Genomic DNA, 21309 nt, shown 5'->3' on the forward strand with positions numbered 1-21309 from the left:
TAATAATAATAATAATAATAATAATAATAATAATAATAATAATAATAATAATAATAATAATAATAATAATAATAATAATAATAATAATAATAATAATAATAATAATAATAATAATAATAATAATAATAATAATAATAATAATAATAATAATAATAATAATAATAATAATAATAATAATAATAATAATAATAATAATAATAATAATAATAATAATAATAATAATAATAATAATAATAATAATAATAATAATAATAATAATAATAATAATAATAATAATAATAATAATAATAATAATAATAATAATAATAATAATAATAATAATAATAATAATAATAATAATAATAATAATAATAATAATAATAATAATAATAATAATAATAATAATAATAATAATAATAATAATAATAATAATAATAATAATAATAATAATAATAATAATAATAATAATAATAATAATAATAATAATAATAATAATAATAATAATAATAATAATAATAATAATAATAATAATAATAATAATAATAATAATAATAATAATAATAATAATAATAATAATAATAATAATAATAAATAAAATACATTTATTTTGTACATGATCTTATAACCATTTCAGATTTTTTTGTATCAGTTCATCACTTTTTGACTTTCTCATATAGAAAGGCTATGTGATCACTGTGAAAATCGACTTTTTGACTGAGGCCCGGAGGGCCTACTACTGTTAAATTTCATCCGGATCTGACTTCCGGTTCCGCTGTTACAGGGCGATGAGTGTTGAAGTTTTCAAATCGCCATATAGAGTGACAATATGTACAAAACCGAAAGAAGAGGAAAACACAAAACGAACAAGGCGTGCTTTATTCTATTTCGTACACTTAATAATAATAATAATAATAATAATAATGATAATAATGGGCCCGGAGGGCCTACTACTGTTAAATTTCATCCGGATCTGACTTCCGGTTCCGCTGTTACAGGGCGATGAGTGTTGAAGTTTTCAAATCGCCATATAGAGTGACAATATGTACAAAACCGAAAGAAGAGGAAAACACAAAACGAACAAGGCGTGCTTTATTCTTTTTCGTACACTTAATAATAATAATAATAATAATAATGATAATAATAATGATAATAATAATAATAATAATAATAATGATAATAATAATAATAATAATAATAATAATAATAATAATAAAAATGATAATAATGATAATAATGATAATAATAATAATAATAATAATAATAATAATAATGTAATAATAATAATAATAATAATAATAATAATAATAATAATAATAATAATAATAATAATAATAATAATAATAATAATAATAATAATAATAATAATAATAATAATAATAATAATAATAATAATAATAATAATAATAATAATAATAATAATAATAATAATAATAATAATAATAATAATAATAATAATAATAATAATAATAATAATAATAATAATAATAATAATAATAATAATAATAATAATAATATAATAATAATAATAATAATAATAATAATAATAATAATAATAATAATAATAATAATAATAATAATAATAATAATAATAATAATAATATAATAATAATAATAATAATAATAATAATAATAATAATAAATAATAATAATAATAATAATAATAATAATAATAATAATAATAATAATAATAATAATAATAATAATAATAATAATAATAATAATAATAATAATAATAATAATAATAATAATAATAATAATAATAATAATAATAATAATAATAATAATAATAATAATAATAATAATAATAATAATAATAATAATAATAATAATAATAATAATAATAATAATAATAATAATAATAATAATAATAATAATAATAATAATAATAATAATAATAATATAATAATAATAATAATAATAATAATAATAATAATAATAATAATAATAATAATAATAATAATAATAATAATAATAATAATAATAATAATAATAATAATAATAATAATAATAATAATAATAATAATAATAATAATAATAATAATAATAATAATAATAATAATAATAATAATAATAATAATAATAATAATAATAATAATAATAATAATAATAATAATAATAATAATAATAATAATAATAATAATAATAATAATAATAATAATAATAATAATAATAATAATAATAATAATAATAATAATAATAATAATAATAATAATAATAATAATAATAATAATAATAATAATAATAATAATAATAATAATAATAATAATAATAATAATAATAATAATAATAATAATAATAATAATAATAATAATAATAATAATAATAATAATAATAATAATAATAATAATAATAATAATAATAATAATAATAATAATAATAATAATAATAATAATAATAATAATAATAATATAATAATAATAATAATAATAATAATAATAATAATAATAATAATAATAATAATAATAATAATAATAATAATAATAATAATAATAATAATAATAATAATAATAATAATAATAATAATAATAATAATAATAATAATAATAATAATAATAATAATAATAATAATAATAATAATAATAATAATAATAATAATAATAATAATAATAATAATAATAATAATAATAATAATAATAATAATAATAATAATAATAATAATAATAATAATAATAATAATAATAATAATAATAATAATAATAATAATAATAATAATAATAATAATAATAATAATAATAATAATAATAATAATAATAATAATAATAATAATAATAATAATAATAATAATAATAATAATAATAATAATAATAATAATAATAATAATAATAATAATAATAATAATAATAATAATAATAATAATAATAATAATAATAATAATAATAATAATAATAATAATAATAATAATAATAATAATAATAATAATAATAATAATAATAATAATAATAATAATAATAATAATAATAATAATAATAATAATAATAATAATAATAATAATAATAATAATAATAATAATAATAATAATAATAATAATAATAATAATAATAATAATAATAATTAATAATAATAATAATAATAATAATAATAATAATAATAATAATAATAATAATAATAATAATAATAATAATAATAATAATAATAATAATAATAATAATAATAATAATAATAATAATAATAATAATAATAATAATAATAATAATAATAATAATAATAATAATAATAATAATAATAATAATAATAATAATAATAATAATAATAATAATAATAATAATAATAATAATAATAATAATAATAATAATAATAATAATAATAATAATAATAATAATAATAATAATAATAATAATAATAATAATAATAATAATAATAATAATAATAATAATAATAATAATAATAATAATAATAATAATAATAATAATAATAATAATAATAATAATAATAATAATAATAATAATAATAATAATAATAATAATAATAATAATAATAATAATAATAATAATAATAATAATAATAATAATAATAATAATAATAATAATAATAATAATAATAATAATAATAATAATAATAATAATAATAATAATAATAATAATAATAATAATAATAATAATAATAATAATAATAATAATAATAATAATAATAATAATAATAATAATAATAATAATAATAATAATAATAATAATAATAATAATAATAATAATAATAATAATAATAATAATAATAATAATAATAATAATAATAATAATAATAATAATAATAATAATAATAATAATAATAATAATAATAATAATAATAATAATAATAATAATAATAATAATAATAATAATAATAATAATAATAATAATAATAATAATAATAATAATAATAATAATAATAATAATAATAATAATAATAATAATAATAATAATAATAACAATAATAATAATAATAATAATAATAATAATAATAATAATAATAATATAAATAATATAAATAATAATAATAATAATAATAATAATAACAATAATAATAATATTAATAATATTAATAATAATAATAATAATAATAATAATAATAATAATAATAATAATAATAATAATTATAATAATAATAATAATAATAACAATAATTTTGGCCTACATCAAGTAAACTCCGTAAAATATCAACAAAACGCATATTTAGACCTTCTTTTCACAAATTGCACAGAAGACTTTTGTGTGAATGCTTCAAACATGCCATTATGGAAAAATGAAGCATTTCATACCGCAATTGAATATTCATTATTTACACACAGTGCACCCCTTCCCTACGACTTGGAATATGAGGAAGTGCCGGAATACAATGAAATTGACTTTGAAGAAGTCAAGTGTAGACTAAGTATAATAAATTGGCGGAACATACTGAGTACAGAAGGAAATGTCGACGTCGAAGTAAACAAATTCTATCACATTATAAACAAAATATTAGCCGAAACTTTGCCCGTGAAAAGAAGAAGAAAAAATCATAACAGCAAATTACCTGTACGGTTCAATTTACAACTAAAACGTTTGAAAAATAGGAAACAAAAAGCACACAAAACATACAAACAAGAAAAAAGTGATGCTCATCTTCAAAATTACTTGAACCTTTGCAATCAACTCCAAATAGCCATAACACAGCACACGAAGAATATAATCGCAAAATTGAAAACGAAATAAAGACTTGTCCTAAGAACTTTTTTAATTACACAAAAACTAAACTAAAAAGCAACAATTTTCCATCTCAAATGCACCTTAGACGCTTTAAAAGGTCCTGGACCTGACAGTATACCACTAATATTCTTAAAAAATTTTGCTGAAGAACATACATATGGTCACTCATAATCATACCTTTGATCTCAAGAGTGTTAAAATCATAGACCGTACGTATCGCTCCACCACTCTACCGATTTTAGAAATGTGTCATCACCAATACGAACAACAACGTTAACCATCGCACTGACGTAGATGGTCTCAATACAACTTACGCCGGCATTCTTCACACCATCAAGGCATCGAAGTGTGGAAGAAAGAAAAGCACAAAAACAGCCGAATTGGAGACATCAATCATGCCCACCACGTAATTGTACCCACAAACCAATAAACTAATGATATAGTGCTATCCGATGAAAAGTTCTTTAACGAACTTAGTTTATTTTATATATGTTACCGTAAATAGACAACAGACGTCCCACCATTGGAAATCAACGAGACTGACAATAACGATTAGACCAAAGTGAGTTCACAAATTACATTAGAATAATCCTTATACCATAAAAGTTCATTCAATGTTGTATAATGAATGCATTTTTTAGTTTCCCTTGATAAAGGCCATCAAAAACGGCGGAAACGTCGGGCAATTTTATAAACAAATCGTTTGCCTATATCCATTTGACTGAGAAAGCCGCATTTTTCCGATAATAATAATTAAAGTCAATCAATTTTACACGGTGCAAACGAAACATCATTTGCTTGCGAAAACTCGAATTTCTCAAGAAGAAACTAGACGCAACGAATGTTTTTGATTTTTGCTAATATGAGTCTTAAAGTAAAATGGATTGCAGCAGCGTAAATTTCTTCGCTATGCTCTTCGTAGTCTTCCTTGGAGAGATCCCAATAACCTCCCAAGCTATCAGGAACGCTGGAAACTGATCGATCTACACCTGTTATCTGTTCGCCGAGATCTCTACAGGGCAATATTCGTGGCAGATCTGTTGCTATCTCAAATTCATTGCCTCGAATTGTTAGGCAAACTATATTTAAATATTCATTCTCGAAATCTTCGAACTCAATAATTCCTGAGAATTCAAACCGCTCGCACTAATTATGGCTATAATGAACCTTTCTCCAGTATGTGTCGTCTATTCAATCGATGTTCTCATATATTTGATTTTACTCTATTTCGCCATACCATAAAAAAATTGTTTTTAAATACAATCTCAAACAGTCCTTTAAACTCCAATACTTAAATTCTAGATTCAGCTTCAGGGTTAATTTAGTACCTAATCCACAAGTTTAGTTTAGTGCTCCCTTAGTAAGTCTGCTTCCATTCTCCATCGATTATGCAACCAAGAATAACATTCACCATTAGGTTCGAAAACCCCCCCTCCGTCGAACCCCTTCGTATTTCCATTTACTACAACATTCACTTCTCTATTTTTCTCTCCTTTTTCTTACATTGCTATTATTCACCGCTCTCCGCTCTCCGAGGGCCATTCTTTTTGATGTCCAGCATGCGGGCCACCCGCCGAGTGTTCGCGACTTGGGGGTTTTCCCGCGGACCCACACGGACAGCAAGATGCGGCCTTCAACGACACGTATCATCGTCACCGTCCAACAAACTAGTCACTCTTGACATTATTTTGCTTAGTGTTGAGCCCTTAGTATTAAAAAATATATCTGTTGAATTTTTGTAATCTGTTGTTATAAAAAGATGAGGAGATTTTATGCCTGCAGGAGAGAGATTGTAAATTTCAGCTTAAGTGGGCTTTTCTCTGCTCCTAAATAAACAAATAATTTTAAAAAATCAATGAGATTGAGAATTTTAACTGTTTGCCAAAAAAACTGGAGTATTCGTAAGACAGAGATTATTGAGATTCCGGGAACAAAACGTAAAAACATATTTTTTTATCAAACTTTTGATTTCTTTATATTAAAAATTATGAATGTTTGCATTTTACAGAAAAACAATTTTCCCCTGATGTAATAATTAGAATGAAATAATAATTAAAGTCAATCAATTTTACACGGTGCAAAGGAAACATCATTTGCATGCGAAAAATCGAATTTCTCCAGAAGAAACTCGGCGCAACGAATGTTTTTGATTTTTGCTAACATGAGTCTTAAAGTTAAATGGATTGCAGCAACGATTTCGGAATTTTGAATTCATTTTTACACCGCCATCTAAACTGCAACGTTGCTAACAATAAACTGTCAAAGTTAGGATTCGATCAGTGGCGCGACATTTGTTCATAAGTTAAGCCCTTATTCTAGCGAGTTGCGTTGCGGTATGCTCCGCGCGTGAAAAATTCACTGCTTCGAAAGTATTCATCTTTCCAGTCTGATACTTTGCCAAAATTGAGTTAAGCCCCTAAGGCTTCTTTTTTCAACTAAAAACCTGTTTTAATCCACCTAGAGGTGTAATGATGCCTTTCTCGAGTATATTATATTGTGGTATTCTATTCAAAATTTTTGTCTTCGATTTTTGAAAGAAATCAAGAGATTGTTTATGCATAACATACAGAATAAAAACAGTGCTTTGATTGCGTAGGTCATCCTTAAGAAAACGAAATGGGTTCACTATTATATGCACTTCCGGCACCGGAACCCGAGAACCGGTATAATCAAAGTCGGTTCGTACAGCCACCAACTAACATGACACACAAACTGTTCTAGTACGCACTCTAAATTACGATTTAAATGTTTGTTGCATCCGAAAATATTTTAAGTGATGGTGTACAATATCAAACACATTTTGCCCTATAATTCCGGATGAAAATCAGGAATTCTGTATGGGACCACGAGACCTTTCATTTGAATCTAAGTTTGTGGAAATCGGTCAAACCATCGCTGAGAAAAGTGAGTGAGATCTATTTTGGTATATATGACCACTATTTCCGGTACTATATGACCACTACTTCCGGAACCAGATACCGGGAACCAGGATAGCCGGAATCGGTTTGTTTAGTTGCCTATTGATAATGACTATCGATTTGTGTAGTTTTGAGACCAGTTTAGAAATTTTTTTACGTTTTTTTTTGTTTCGCCGATTTAAGAGACGGTGTACAATATGTAACACACTTTACTCTATAACTCTGGAACTGGAAGCCGGATCCGAATGAAATTAAGGAATTTCGTATGGAACCACAAAACCTTTCATTTGAATCTAAGTTTGTGGAAATCGGTCAAACCATCGCTGAGAGAAGTAAGTGAGATCTATTTTGGTATATATGACCACTATTTCCGGTACTTCCGGAACCGGATAACGGGAACCAGGATAGCCGGAATCGGTTTGTTTAGTTGCCTACTGATAATGATTTGTGTAGTTTTGAGACCAGTTCAGAATTTTTTTTACGTTTTTTGTTTCGCCGGTTTAAGAGACGGTGTACAATTTGTAACACACTTTACCCTATAACTCCGGAACCGGAAGTCGGATCCGGATGAAATTCAGGAATTCTGTATGGGACCACGAGACCTTTCATTTGAATCTAAGTTTGTCAAAATCGGGTCAGCCATCTCCGAGAAAACCTAGTGAGATTATTTGAGACTTACGCACACACACATACATATACACACACAGACATTGCTCAGCTCGATGAACTGAGTCGAATGGTATATGACACTTTTCACTAGTCGGTTTTCAAGTGATTGCATAACCTTTCTATATGAGAAAGGCAAAAAGAAAAAAATTAGGCCTAAGTTTAATTTTTTTTAGTTGTTTATTATTTTTAGCTTTTTTCATTAAATAAACTATAAAGGTTGTTTTATGGAATCGCTTATTTTAAAGCTAAGGAAAAGACGCACATTTCAGGTCTTGGACGAATTTTGCATCTCTATTAGATATTACAGTATAGGCTGCTAAAAAAGGCTCTTACTTCAAAAAATCATATCTCGAAAATTCCACGTACAACAAAACACGTGTCGAATATTTTAGATTTCTAGTTTTGGTGGCTTATTTTGCGTGGAATGCCCCCTATACATTGTAAGCCCTTCAAGAAGTTACTTTGTACGAAACCCAGCCATACATTGTAGCACATTCGATCTTTTGATTTGGTGCATCAGCACCCTAATCTTATCTTCAAATTTTATGCTCGCACTTCAAACACTTGAAATACTTAAACTGTTTACAGCGCATAGCGAAGTAAGGAGGCGAAAATAAATATTTTAATGTGCGCGCTGCCTGCTTTCGATTGTACTTCCCGTCGTCTCAGCTTGGGCGATATTCAATAAATAATTAGCCTTCTCCAAACAGTTCTATATACTTAAACAATTTACCAATATCTCAAAACTTCTCGACTCTCACACAGACTATTACACTCGGTAGATTAAACAAAATCGAAATTTTATGAAATAAAACATCATTCTTTAACGAAACGTCGAAGAACCTTTTCCTTAAGTCGTATGTCGTCACAATTAGTATTAGTATTAGTATAAGCATTAGTATTAGTATTAATATTAATAATAATATTAGTATTAGTATAAGTATTAGTATTAGTATAAGTATTATCATTAATATTAGTACTAGTACTAGTATTAGTATTAGTATTAGCATTAGTATTAGCATTAGTATTAGCATTAGTATTAGTATTAGTATTAGTATTAGTATTAGTATTAGTATTAGTATTAGTATTAGTATTGGTATTAGTATTAGTATCAGTATTAGTATTAGTATTAGTATTAGTATTAGTATTAGTATTAGTATAAGTATTAGTATTAGTATTAGTATTAGTATTAGTATTAGTATTAGTATTAGTATTATTATTAGTATTAGTATTAGTATTAGTATTAGTATTAGTATTATTATTAGTATTAGTATTAGTATTAGTATTAGTATTATAATTAGTATTACTATTAGTATTAGAATTAGTATTATAATTATTATTAGTATTTCTATTATTATTATTATTATTATTATTATTATTATTATTACTATTACTATTATTATTATTATTATTATTATTATTATTATTATTATTATTATTATTATTATTATTATTATTATTATTATAATTATTATAATTATTATGTCTTCGCAGGTGATTGATAGCTTGATAGCGTACAGACTAATTACGCGGCTAGTGCTGCAATCCTACTGACACTAAGAATCCATCCAAATCGGGCTCGAACCTACTACAACCGGCTTGTAAAATAGGTAAGTATTGAACCATCAACTCGGGATAAAACAAATCCTTCAGTTCTTTTTTTAATTTCGTCAGTACTTTGATCATTTAATAAACCTAGCATTTCTCAAAGGAATAGAACCTATATTTACGATGCCTTTTATTGTTCTATTGTTAGGAGGCTTTGGATAAACCGGAAGAGAGTCCTGGAAATAGAATCCTAGTTTGTATAAGTCTTGAGAAGGACTGTTTATCACGACACGTTGATATTGAGAAGCAACACCTAATTTTCGTAACGAGCACAACAAATACACGTCTGCTCAACACGCCACAGTAGACGAATTAAACATGCTGGAGCGCCATTGTTCAACAAAACGATCAGCAATGCACGGGACAGATCACATAGCACTTTCAGAGTACCAAGTCCGATAAGCAGTCCGCAGCTTTCATAACTCGGCAGCTGATGAGGGTTATTCCATGGTAACTGGCGAAGAGCGAAATGAACAAATCTGCACTGTATTGATTCGATTTTGAGATTTCCATTACGGTAGAGTGGGTTCCATACCACCGAACAACATTCGAGCGTTGAACGTACAAGCGAGCAGTAGAGACTTCAAACAGTAGATATCTGTGAAGTGGCGTGATTTATCAAAAGCAGCGGAGAGGTCCGTATATAAAACGTCCGTTTGAAGACCATTTGACATAGCATCTGTTATAAACGTCATAATGCTTAATAGATTTGTAGAGGTGGAGCGTTTCGGCATGAATCCATGCTCAGTTTCTACGTTGTATTGCTTACAGTATTTGAAAATCGGCTCCAGAACAACCAATTCGAATAACTTGGGATTGCACTAAGTAAGGTAATGCCACAATAGTTGTCGATATTCTCTCTGTCTGCTCCAGTCGTGACTGACTGTTAAAACAGTTAACATAAGGGTTGTGCAATACCACTGGAACATCTCTTCAAGACGGTTGATCTTTGTTGTACATAGACAAAGGAAGATCTACCTCTTCATTTCGCTCATTAACGTGCTTCCAGAACGACTTTAGATTAGATTTGGGTTACTGCGTAAATAGTTGGTTAAGTAAAACGGTTAGTTGAGTAAAAAACCACCTTTCTTTGAATATTTCCTTAGAGCTGTTATTTTCAAACTTTTTAGTCTTTGTAACTCAGCGGATTGCCACGGTGCTTGTCTGAAAAGCTGACTGATTTCCTTTGGCACATATTGCTCAATTGCATAAATCAGAACGTTGGAAACGGTTTGAGCTGCAAAATTCATATCATCTTTGTCGAGTTTCAGTCCAGTCTACATTTGAAAGAAATGCAACAATACTTTTGTAGTCGGCTCATTTAAAATTGCATCTGACGGTTTGAGAAATTTTACAGTTATCCATCGTTTGATTTGATTCAAGTACAATGTGCAGGTGAGGATGATGTATAACGGATTTCATGAAAGAAATTGCTGCTGCGGAAATACAGGGTGGAAAATCGGATTTGCTTGAAAAGCAGAGATCGAGAATTCTGTTGTGCTTATTTTATTGAAGTAATTCACTTGAAGCAATAGGTTAAGACTGAAATAAGGAAGATGTGTGCAGGCAAATTTGTACCCATACAGGCTCGACACTGCTACCAGAAACGTTTGTTATAAGTTGCGCTTTCAAACGACGGTGGAACCACGATCGCAACAGAACACATCATAGTTCGCACCAAATGCTTGTGAAGACAAAGTACTTTCACTCAGCCAAGTCTCTGTCAAGGCGATGATATCGAAACATTCATCCGAACTTGATAACAGGTATTCATCCAGACATGTATTCATACTACTGACGATTTGGTAATGAAGTTGAATATGCAATGACCTTGCCAGGATGAAAGAATTCGAGCTATAAGCAGGGAAGCAGTCAGTACATGAATTGTCCAGGTTGCTTATATACTTGCCGACTGCGGTTGGAAGATCTCTTCGCCACTCACGCACACAGGACTGGGAGAGCTGGTGAGAGCTGGCTGCATTGACACGACTGTAGCGAGGTGCTCAGAGGCTTCCATGATACCAACTGCGGCGCGTTTCAGTGACCGGTACATTGAAGGCATCAAACTGGAACCAGAATACTAATCAGCGCTCGAACGACTGGTAGGTCATGCATACTTTCCAAGAAGCAAAGTTTGGAGGTACCTACACCGCAACCGCCCGCAGGACCGGGACAACTGAAGAACGTAGGCTGCGAAAGGAGGACTGGGGCAGACAGGTCAAAGACTTCCACAATGCTAGCAACGTTGCACTTCTGTGACCTACCTTCAGACATTAGTGATTCATGCAGCCTTCAAAAAGACTGAAGCCTTGAATCGATGCCACTCTATGTTCTCTGTTTTTATTTCTAGTTTTCAGAAAACGCAGCAATGTCTTTTGATGGGGGTATATGGTAACATCAGGAATCATAACTATTTTTCTCAAGTGGCACGTTCCCCTTGTTATTTTCTAGATTCGTGTCTTGCCGAAGCATTTCATCAACATCCTGATGGGAAGTGAAGGATAAAAGGAGCATGGAAGAGAATCGGGAAGAGGGTGAGGTGGGAAAACAACACAAAACATAAAGAAATAAATCGTTCTGCATCCAACCAAGGATGGTGAACGATCTGCAGGTGCCAAAATGAACGATTAATAAAACCTCCAACCCTCGAGAGGATTTAGAGATTTTACAAAAGTGACACCATTTTGCATTCTCGGAAGAATGCAGAATGATTCGCAGTATGTATGAGCAGAAGTAAATTCGGCACCCCATAAAAGATGCCAACCAATCTGCTTAAAACCTATTTAAGGTAAATAAAGAAAGAATTCATTCACTCCAAGAAGAACGATGAACCCTTCTGACTATAGCTCCTTACCACATAGGGTGATAAACGATAGAACAACGATTTCTGCTTGGAACACAGTACAGTATTTACCAAGTGAATGAGACTGGTCTAGCCTCATTTCACCAGCACCAGCACGACCATTCAACAGATAACCGTCCGTATAACAAACTTGATGTGTTCATCAAGTTGTCGTTCCAAATAACCAGTCAACCATTCCTCACGAGGAGAATAACTCACATTGAATGTTTTGAAAGGAAAACTGCATGTGAGAGTTAGGTCCCTAGGAGCGAGTAAATACTCATCCCACGTAACCACTTGAGACCACAAGCGAGTGTGGCTAGTAGCATAGTCTATAGGGTTACTGTTCCAAACAGTATGCACAAGATAATGCTTTTAGTTTTAGGAACACATGTAGTGGTTAAATACACAGCAGTGCCTCTAGAGCAGCAGTAGGAGTTGTCGTTAATGCTCCTGTCATCACCATTAGGACCATCCTTTGGAGATGATGTAGCTTTGACTGAACTGTCGCGACTTCTCCTTTCTGTCACCATACAAGACATCCATATGCTAAAATTGGTCTAACAATAGTTGTGTAGATCCAATGAATGTATCTGGTTTTGAGTCTCCATGATTTTACAGAAGCTCGTCTGCATTGCAAGCTCTTTTAATCCTGAAGTCAATGTGAACAGACAAACTCAGTTTTGAATCAAGAATAACCCCGACGTATTAAACTTGATCAACCACAGTGACCTCTAAACTGAAGAACTGTAACGAACGAGCTTCTGTGATTATCCTACGATGAGTGCAAACCACCATTGATGTATTGCCCGGATTTACTGATAATCTAACCTGACAACACCATTGTTCAACAGATCGCAGGGCTTGCTGCATTAAATCAAAGAGAGTGTTAATACTTATACCAGTCATCAACATATGATACTCGTCGGCAAAACCATAAGTCAGAAATCCAAGGTTATTAAGTTTCCTTAACAAACTATTAGCGACTAGGTTCCATAAAAGTGGGGACAGTACACCACCTTGAGGACACTCACAGACACTCAGCTTTCTAATCTCTGCTTGCCGAAGCGATGAACAAAGAAGTCGATTGCTAGCCTCATTTCACTAATGCTAAGCATTGCGTGTATATAAATTGTGATACTTGATGGTATGTGATGACCACGGGCTGCTTCCAGAATTGAATTGAAAGACACGTTATCAAAGGCACCTTCAATACCTAAGAAAACTCCCAAGCAAGATTGCTTTTGTTAAAAAGCTTTTTCAATGTTGTACACAACATCATGTAACAGGGTTGTAGTGGACTTTCCACGCTGGTAAGCATGTTGCATTACATGTAGCGGATGCACGCCCAAACTAACATTCCTGATATAGTGATCGACTATGCGTTTCACTGTTTTAAGAAGAAATGAGCTAAGACTGATAGACCTGAAACTCTTCGCTTCCTCGTAAGTGTCGCGACCGCCTTTGGGAATAAATTTGACAATTATTTTCTGCCAAGCTCTTGATATATATTCTGCCGCAAGACTAAAAGTAAGTATTTTCTTCAAAACATGTTTGAAATGTTCATACCCTTTCTTCAGTAACACTGGGAAAAATCCATCCTTTACAGGAGACTTGTACGAAGCAACACTCTCAACTGCCCATTTGACCGATTCAATCGTCACAATTCTTCGAGAAAGGGCCCAAGAATCGTAACAACCCGAAAAAATCTCATACATCCTGGAAAGTGAGTGTTAAAAAGATAGTGAAGTACATCACCCTTATCAGACAAGTACTCGCCATCGGGAGTTCTTAAGAAACTGACATTAAAGCCCTTAGATTTCGAAAGTAACGTATTTTATCTGCTAGCCTCGTTGAGACTAGAGACATGTGTGCAAAGGCTTTGTCAACCACTTCGCTCAGACGATCGAAGAGAATTTTCGTAAGCCCTTCGATCCGATACGAATGCCTCCGACCCATCTCTGCGTCGGTGGTCCCAAGCTCTTCTGTATAGTTTCCTTATTCTAGCAAGTTCAGCATTCTACCAAGGAGTTCCTCTAGTAGCTTGCACAATCCGAAGTGAACAAGCCTCTTCATATGCTGCAACTATGAGTGAGTTTGCCTCATCGACAACATTTCCAAATCAATTGGAGTTTCAACTGTTGATTGGTAGCCGTAAAATCTAGTCGCCAAGCCCTCTTCATAGAGGTCCCAGTTTGTAGATTTGGGATTAAGATATGTGACAATATAAAATTTAACGTTTGAATGATTAAAAAAGATGTACTTATGATCAGATAACGATGGTTCCAGCTCATCGGAGACGAGTCAATTTATCAACTCATACGCAATTCTATCAGAGCAAAGAGTTACGTCCAAAACCTCCTCTCGTCCAGATTTCGCAAAAGTTGGACGATTTCCTGCATTGACTATGTGCAGGTTTGTACTGCTCACAAATTCCATCAAATCAGTGCCTCTCGAATTTATATGTGTGCTGCTCCAAATGATATGGTGAGCATTGATGTCACTGCTGATTATAAGCGGTAAATCACTGTTGCTGCAGTATGATACAACTTTTTTGAAGTACGCTTGGCAAAGGCTGATTATGCGGTAAATATGCCGAACAATAGACATATTTCCTGTCTATGCCATCAATAGTCACACCAACTATGACAGCACAAATATTCCGAGTTGTGAGCTCCGATATGAGGGAAACATCGAGAGCACTATTTGCAAGTATGCATGCTCGCGGCATTTCACGTGGATTAGTCATACCGTTCTTGTTGAAGACAACGAAGACTGGGTTTAACAACTTTAAAACGTAGTAGTTTCCCTTTTGGAAATATGGTTCTTGAACCAAAGCTATAGGAGCTTTACCTTCTTGCAGAAGTCTGGATTAATTCAGAGTTGTTTAACGTTTATGATGGAGATTGATTTGTGCTACTCTAACCATTATGAATTAATATAATGAACAATCCATCTCCAGCCTTAACGTACAACAACTAGAAGAAACCAAATATATTGGCTTATAACCGCCTATAGCGAACCATGGATGAATTATCTTAAATGTTTTAATCATTTAAATCCCACGAGTTGCGAAGAATGAAATCGTCCAATATGCTAGAGCTTCGCGTAACACAGTAAGGGAAATACCCAAGATATTCCGTTCACGACTGCATTGTTTAACCTCCTGTCAGTCATCGGTACGGAAATACACCTTGACTTAGGAGTTACTATTTTGTGGCCTTTTACGACATGGAACAGGAAACCAGTGGTTCAATTCTTGGTAGAAAATAATTCCGCCGGATGCTACACGGCTTACCTGTTTGGTGGCCTTATACCACCGGTACAGGTGGACCGTAGCGTTATTCTTAGCCGGATGGGAAGCCGCTACCGACAATACACTGGGCTGCTCAGAAAAGGAAGGTGACATTGATGGACAACTTCCATGGATATCCGAGCAGCCAACTCCATGATACCAACTGCGGTGCGTCCCAGTACATTGAAGGCATCAAACTGGAACCAGAATACTAATCAGCGCTTGAACGACTGGTAGGTCATGAATACTTTATAAGGAGCAAATTTTGGAAGTCCCTACACCGCAACCGCCCGCAGGACCGAGATAACTGAAGAACGCAGGCTGCAAAAGGAGGACTGGGCAGGCGGGTCAAAGACTTCCACAATGCTAGCAACGTTGCGCCCCTGTGAGCTACCTTCAGACATTATTGATTCATGCATCCTTGAAAAAGACTGAAGCCTTGAATCCATGCCACTCTAGGTTCTCTGTTTTTATTTCTAGTATTCAGAAAACGCAGCAATGTCTTTTGATGGGGGGTATATGGTAGCATACGCTTTTACCATAATAACCATAAACTTGATGTATTTTAGAATTTTAATGTCTGAGTACTTCTTTTATTGATCGTGCAGATATCGTGGTAGAAAAACACTGTAAAACTAAATCGATGCGTATGATAAGGTTTTGTAATACACACTTTGTCTTATGAATCAGAAAAACTTAACTTACCAAAAAAGTTATCGTTTGCTGGAAAAAATAGAAGAAATATTGTTAATAATTCAGATTTTTGTTATTTCTAAGGTGTACGATGCAAGCCAGAAATTGTATAGCCCTTCTTTGAAATAAAACGCACATAATCTACCAAATAGTGGTACATATTAACATTTCAATAAAATAATAAATTTCTGTAAAAGTATACGAATTTATGAACAAATCATATTACTAAAATAGAACATTGTCAACATCAAGCAGATTCATTTTTAGTTTAACAAGAATGTATTTTGCTTTAATGAGGGGTACAAATTCAAAAAATTAAACGGTAATCAGAACTAATTGGCTCAGATGGCACATTCCTCTTGTACTTAACCCGGTCGCCAATCAAGTATTGGTAAGTGCTCATTAGGGTAGGATAAGATATTGACTTCAGCTCCACCAAACTTTTCGTATACTTTTTGGGTCCCATAAGCACCATGCAAAATTTTAGCTCGATCGGAGAAACTATATTTTCGTGCCCGAGGTTTGAAGTTTGTATGGGATTTAGTATGGAGAAATTCACTTTTTATAAAAAATCGGCTGGAAATCAGCATACTAACTCCAAATATCAGTGCATATGTTATTTTTGTAGGAGGAAAACCTTCGAAGACCGCAGAACAATCCGACATTTGTAGAAAAAGTTACTAAAGTGATTTTGCTTTCTTTTATTATGCTATGACGGTTGATCTCTGTTTTCGTTCGGCGTATATACAATCAACCAACAAAATAAATTTAGCTGGTTTTTTGGCCGAACTATCATTAGCCTTCAAAACGTTGCATCCTTGGCGACAGAAATTCCTTCCCGGGCAACCAACATCCCCCAACTCAGCGTAACAATCACTGTGCGATAGACGCCAAGGGCAAATATGAACCCTCCACAGCTGTATCAACTACCGTGCGTTAAACTTCAGGAACGACGTGTGATTTGACACCCCTCGATTATTTTTTTGGGGATAAGTAAAGTCTTTGGTTTATGAGAATAAACCAGCAACGATTGATGCTAATTGAAAAAGTGATCGAAAAGTAGTGACGTATGACCGAAATCATATTTAAATATTAAATGCCAAGAAATTATATAAAAACTAACAACAAAATTGGCCATTTCATAGTTTGGCATGTGTTTAATTAAATTTCAATTCAGCAAGCTCCTAAAACCACCCTTTATATAAGGTAATCATATCATCTTCTACTTGGGTCCTGTTCAGGTCATGACAGGCAAGGAGTACAACCCCCCTTATTTTATCTCAAAATAGTTCAAATATCTATTCTTATCAATATCTTAGTATATTCCAAAAATCAAGTAATTAACCAGTGAATGTGCAATGTGAATAGTTCAGGACGACTTCGTTCTATACGAATCAAAATTCTGCTTCTTGCGCAAACGGGTAAAACCGTAATCAACCTTGGAAACCAGACAGAATGAGTTGTTTTAAAAGTATTAGTTAGGTTTCAACAAGCTAAGTGCGGACAGTATAAAATTTCCGAAGCCAGGAACGTTAGAGTCAGAATCCGTCAAAAGACATACATACATATATAAGCCGCGGTTCAGAGACCGCTCTCTGCGAACCTAACACGCCGAAGATGTGCGTTGAAAGTGTAGTGATTTAACATGAGCCGCGATATAACACGAATGAAATCGCGACTCACGTTCATCCCCCTGAACCAAGGTTTCGTCGATACTCTAGGGATGAAACGGAATGGAGCCATCGTCCCAGTTCGCCATTGCTCCATGAAGTTTTCCAACTTCCGAGAGTTTTCTGACAAGAGATACTGAAAACATCATTGAAGCAGATTGGTCTTTCATAAATGTCACCTTCTAATGCGCCCACCATAGCCAATGAGCCTACCTTTTCATTTCCCGGAATGGAACAATGCGAAGGGACCCAGACTAACGATATTGAATAAGACCGTCTAGATAAAGTTCTCAAGTGTTACCGTATTTTCCCCAGGAAATATGGAGGATGAACTTTCCAGGCTTCGTTGCCCGGATAGCTTTTATTGAACTCAGACTGTCCGTGACAATGAATTAATGGCCTTTGGGCAATGTTTCAATGATCTCCAGGGTATACTGAATAGTAGCTAATTCTGCGACGTAAACTGAAGCCGGATCACTGAATTTTTACGAAACGGTGATGTTCTGAATGAAGATACGGAAGCCTGTGGACTGTTTGATTCGTCAGTGTAAAACTCACAGTTGACTATTCTGAATGTATTATGAAAGATATAAGGGGCCACTTGAGGGCGCATATGATCCGGAATTCCATGAATCTCTTCTCTCATGTATGTGTCGAAAAACACAGTGGAATCAGAAGTACCCAAAAAATGAGCGCGGTTGGAAACAAACGAAGAAGGATTAATACTCTGAGCCATGTAATCAAAATACAAGGACATACAACGGGTCTGAGAATTGAGCTCGAGAAGCCTTTCAATGGTAAGACGCCCGCGAGCACTTCGAGACTCATCGTATGTGTCGACTACATGAAACCTAAGGCAATACGCAAACAACGATACTGAATTCTTTCCAGTTTAATGAAATGGGTGTTCGCGGCGGATCGGAAGCAGAAGAATCCATATTCCATTACGGACAATATCGTTGTTAAGTACAGCCTGATCAGGTCTCCTGAGTGGGCATCCAACCATGTTCCGGTTATGGTGCGAAACAAAATTGAGTTTCGACCCAATCGTCTTGGTCTTGCTGGTGGTGCAGGGATCCGTGTCATTTCTCCCGTATTCAAGATTGTCATATTGAAGTTGTCGCAAATATCATGGATCATAGCTAATCTGTTATCGTCGTGAAGACAGCCGCATTCCGTACCGTGTGAGTTAACGTCTCTTTACACCAATGTCGGTGCGGGAATGAGCTCTATAATATCACTGAGCCGCCGATGCCCAACCGAGGCTCTAGGGGGAATATAGATGGAAGCAATGCAAAGGTCCTTGCCTTTGATTGTAGCATGACATGCGACAACTTCAATACCTGGTATCGATGGGAGATTGATTCGATAGAAAGAAATGCACTTTTTGATCCCCAAAAGTACTCCTCCGTTAAGATCATCTCCATCCAGGCGAATAATGTTAAAATCGTGGAAATTTAAGGGTATCTCAGTAGTTAGTCAAGTTTCGCACAATGCAAATGCGTCACATTTTAGATTGAATAACAGTGAATGTATCCGTGACCTCATTGGGTGACTTATCCATCGAGGGATACGATCGCTGAAAGAAGGGGCCATTTTGCAGTCAACTGCTTCAAAAATATTTCAACTGTAGGGATGAAAGCCATTATTAGACTTTTCAAGAGGTTCTGAAATATTGAAGGTAGTCATGATCCAGTCCACGATATCAGAGAATTTAACAAACCCAGTATCTGGTAAATTTTCTGATTGTTCTTTCTTTCTTTCGGGGGTTTTTAAGTCCCAGGAAGTGGTTTCCGGACTTTTGCAATTTTTTTCGGATTTTTGCAATTACCTCCAGTTGTTTTAATTTTTTGAGAACAACCAGAAAACACCTTCAAACACTTACTAGGGAGCTTACCAGTTTACTTCCAAGGGGATCATCATCATCGCTCTCGTCAGTCGACAAACAAGCGAAAAGATTTACTGGAGACGAAGCAAAGGAATGCTTGGAATGTTGCTTGAGTGAACGCCTCATCTTGTCTTTGCGTAGGTTGTACGCAGGGCATGCCGAGAGGTCATGCGGCCCCTCCTTACAGTAGTGACACTTTCAATGTCTCCACTGCATGAGTTATACGCATGACTCCCTCCACACTTAATACACCAGAATTTATTGCAACAATGGGATGTTGTATGTCCCAATTGACCTGCGGAACAAAAAGGCGAACAGGTAAACGAACCCGATCCAGCAGGACGTAATTAGGCAAAGCCAAGCCAGCTAAAGTCACCCGATACGAGTCTGATGGGGTATAGGTCTTCGTTCCATCCTCAGCGATTGATACTGAACGCATTTGCTTGCAATACAGTATCTTAACATTATTGAGTAAGCGGTTTTTAAAACCACGTGCTCTATGCTTTAGAACGTCCTCGCAAGTCAGGTGATCACGCCGTCTATCTCGACTTCGCGAGCTGGTACGTATACGCGATACTCCCGCGTGAAAATCTCACATTGAACGATATCATTAGCCTGTTTTGCACTGGCAAACAATTTTGTCGTAAAGACGACTTACTTTACTATGGAGCACCTTTTTAAAATTTATCCTCTAAGAGTGATAAGTTTTTGATAATGAATATCTCTTGTTGCATGTAACGAATCAACATAATTTTTGCTACGTACCATCCGATATATGATCACAATTTTATGATAAAATTTTCAGTTGTGTGACATATTCTCAAATAGTTCAAAATTAAACTTTTCTGAAATGTTTGGTATAAACGAGAATCAAATAGGATGGATCAGGGTCATGTCGCCGAAAGCCATTTCGCCGAAAACCGTTTCGCCGAAAGTCATTTCGCCGAAAGGGTCATTTCGCCAATGTCATTTCGCCGAATGGGCCACTTCGCCGAATGTCATTTCGCCGAAAGGGTCATTTCGCCGATTCCTACAAATGTCTTAAAATCGCAATGGTAATCGATTTAAAATAAAGACAAATTAAAGATA

At 32.1% G+C, this 21309-nt stretch overlaps 1 protein-coding gene across 1 annotated transcript in view; it reads right to left on the reverse strand.

Moving 5' to 3' along the window:
* Positions 1–21309, reverse strand: part of LOC131434038 (JNK-interacting protein 3) — a 520973-nt gene that overhangs the window by 340133 nt on the left and 159531 nt on the right. Inside the window, exon 3 of the mRNA XM_058600669.1 lies at positions 16675–16692. Coding sequence (XP_058456652.1) covers positions 16675–16692 — 18 coding nt within the window. The remainder of the gene's footprint in view (positions 1–16674; positions 16693–21309) is intronic.

The sequence above is a fragment of the Malaya genurostris genome, chromosome 3 (genome assembly GCF_030247185.1).
Source record: "Malaya genurostris strain Urasoe2022 chromosome 3, Malgen_1.1, whole genome shotgun sequence".
NCBI classification, from domain to species: domain Eukaryota; kingdom Metazoa; phylum Arthropoda; class Insecta; order Diptera; family Culicidae; genus Malaya; species Malaya genurostris.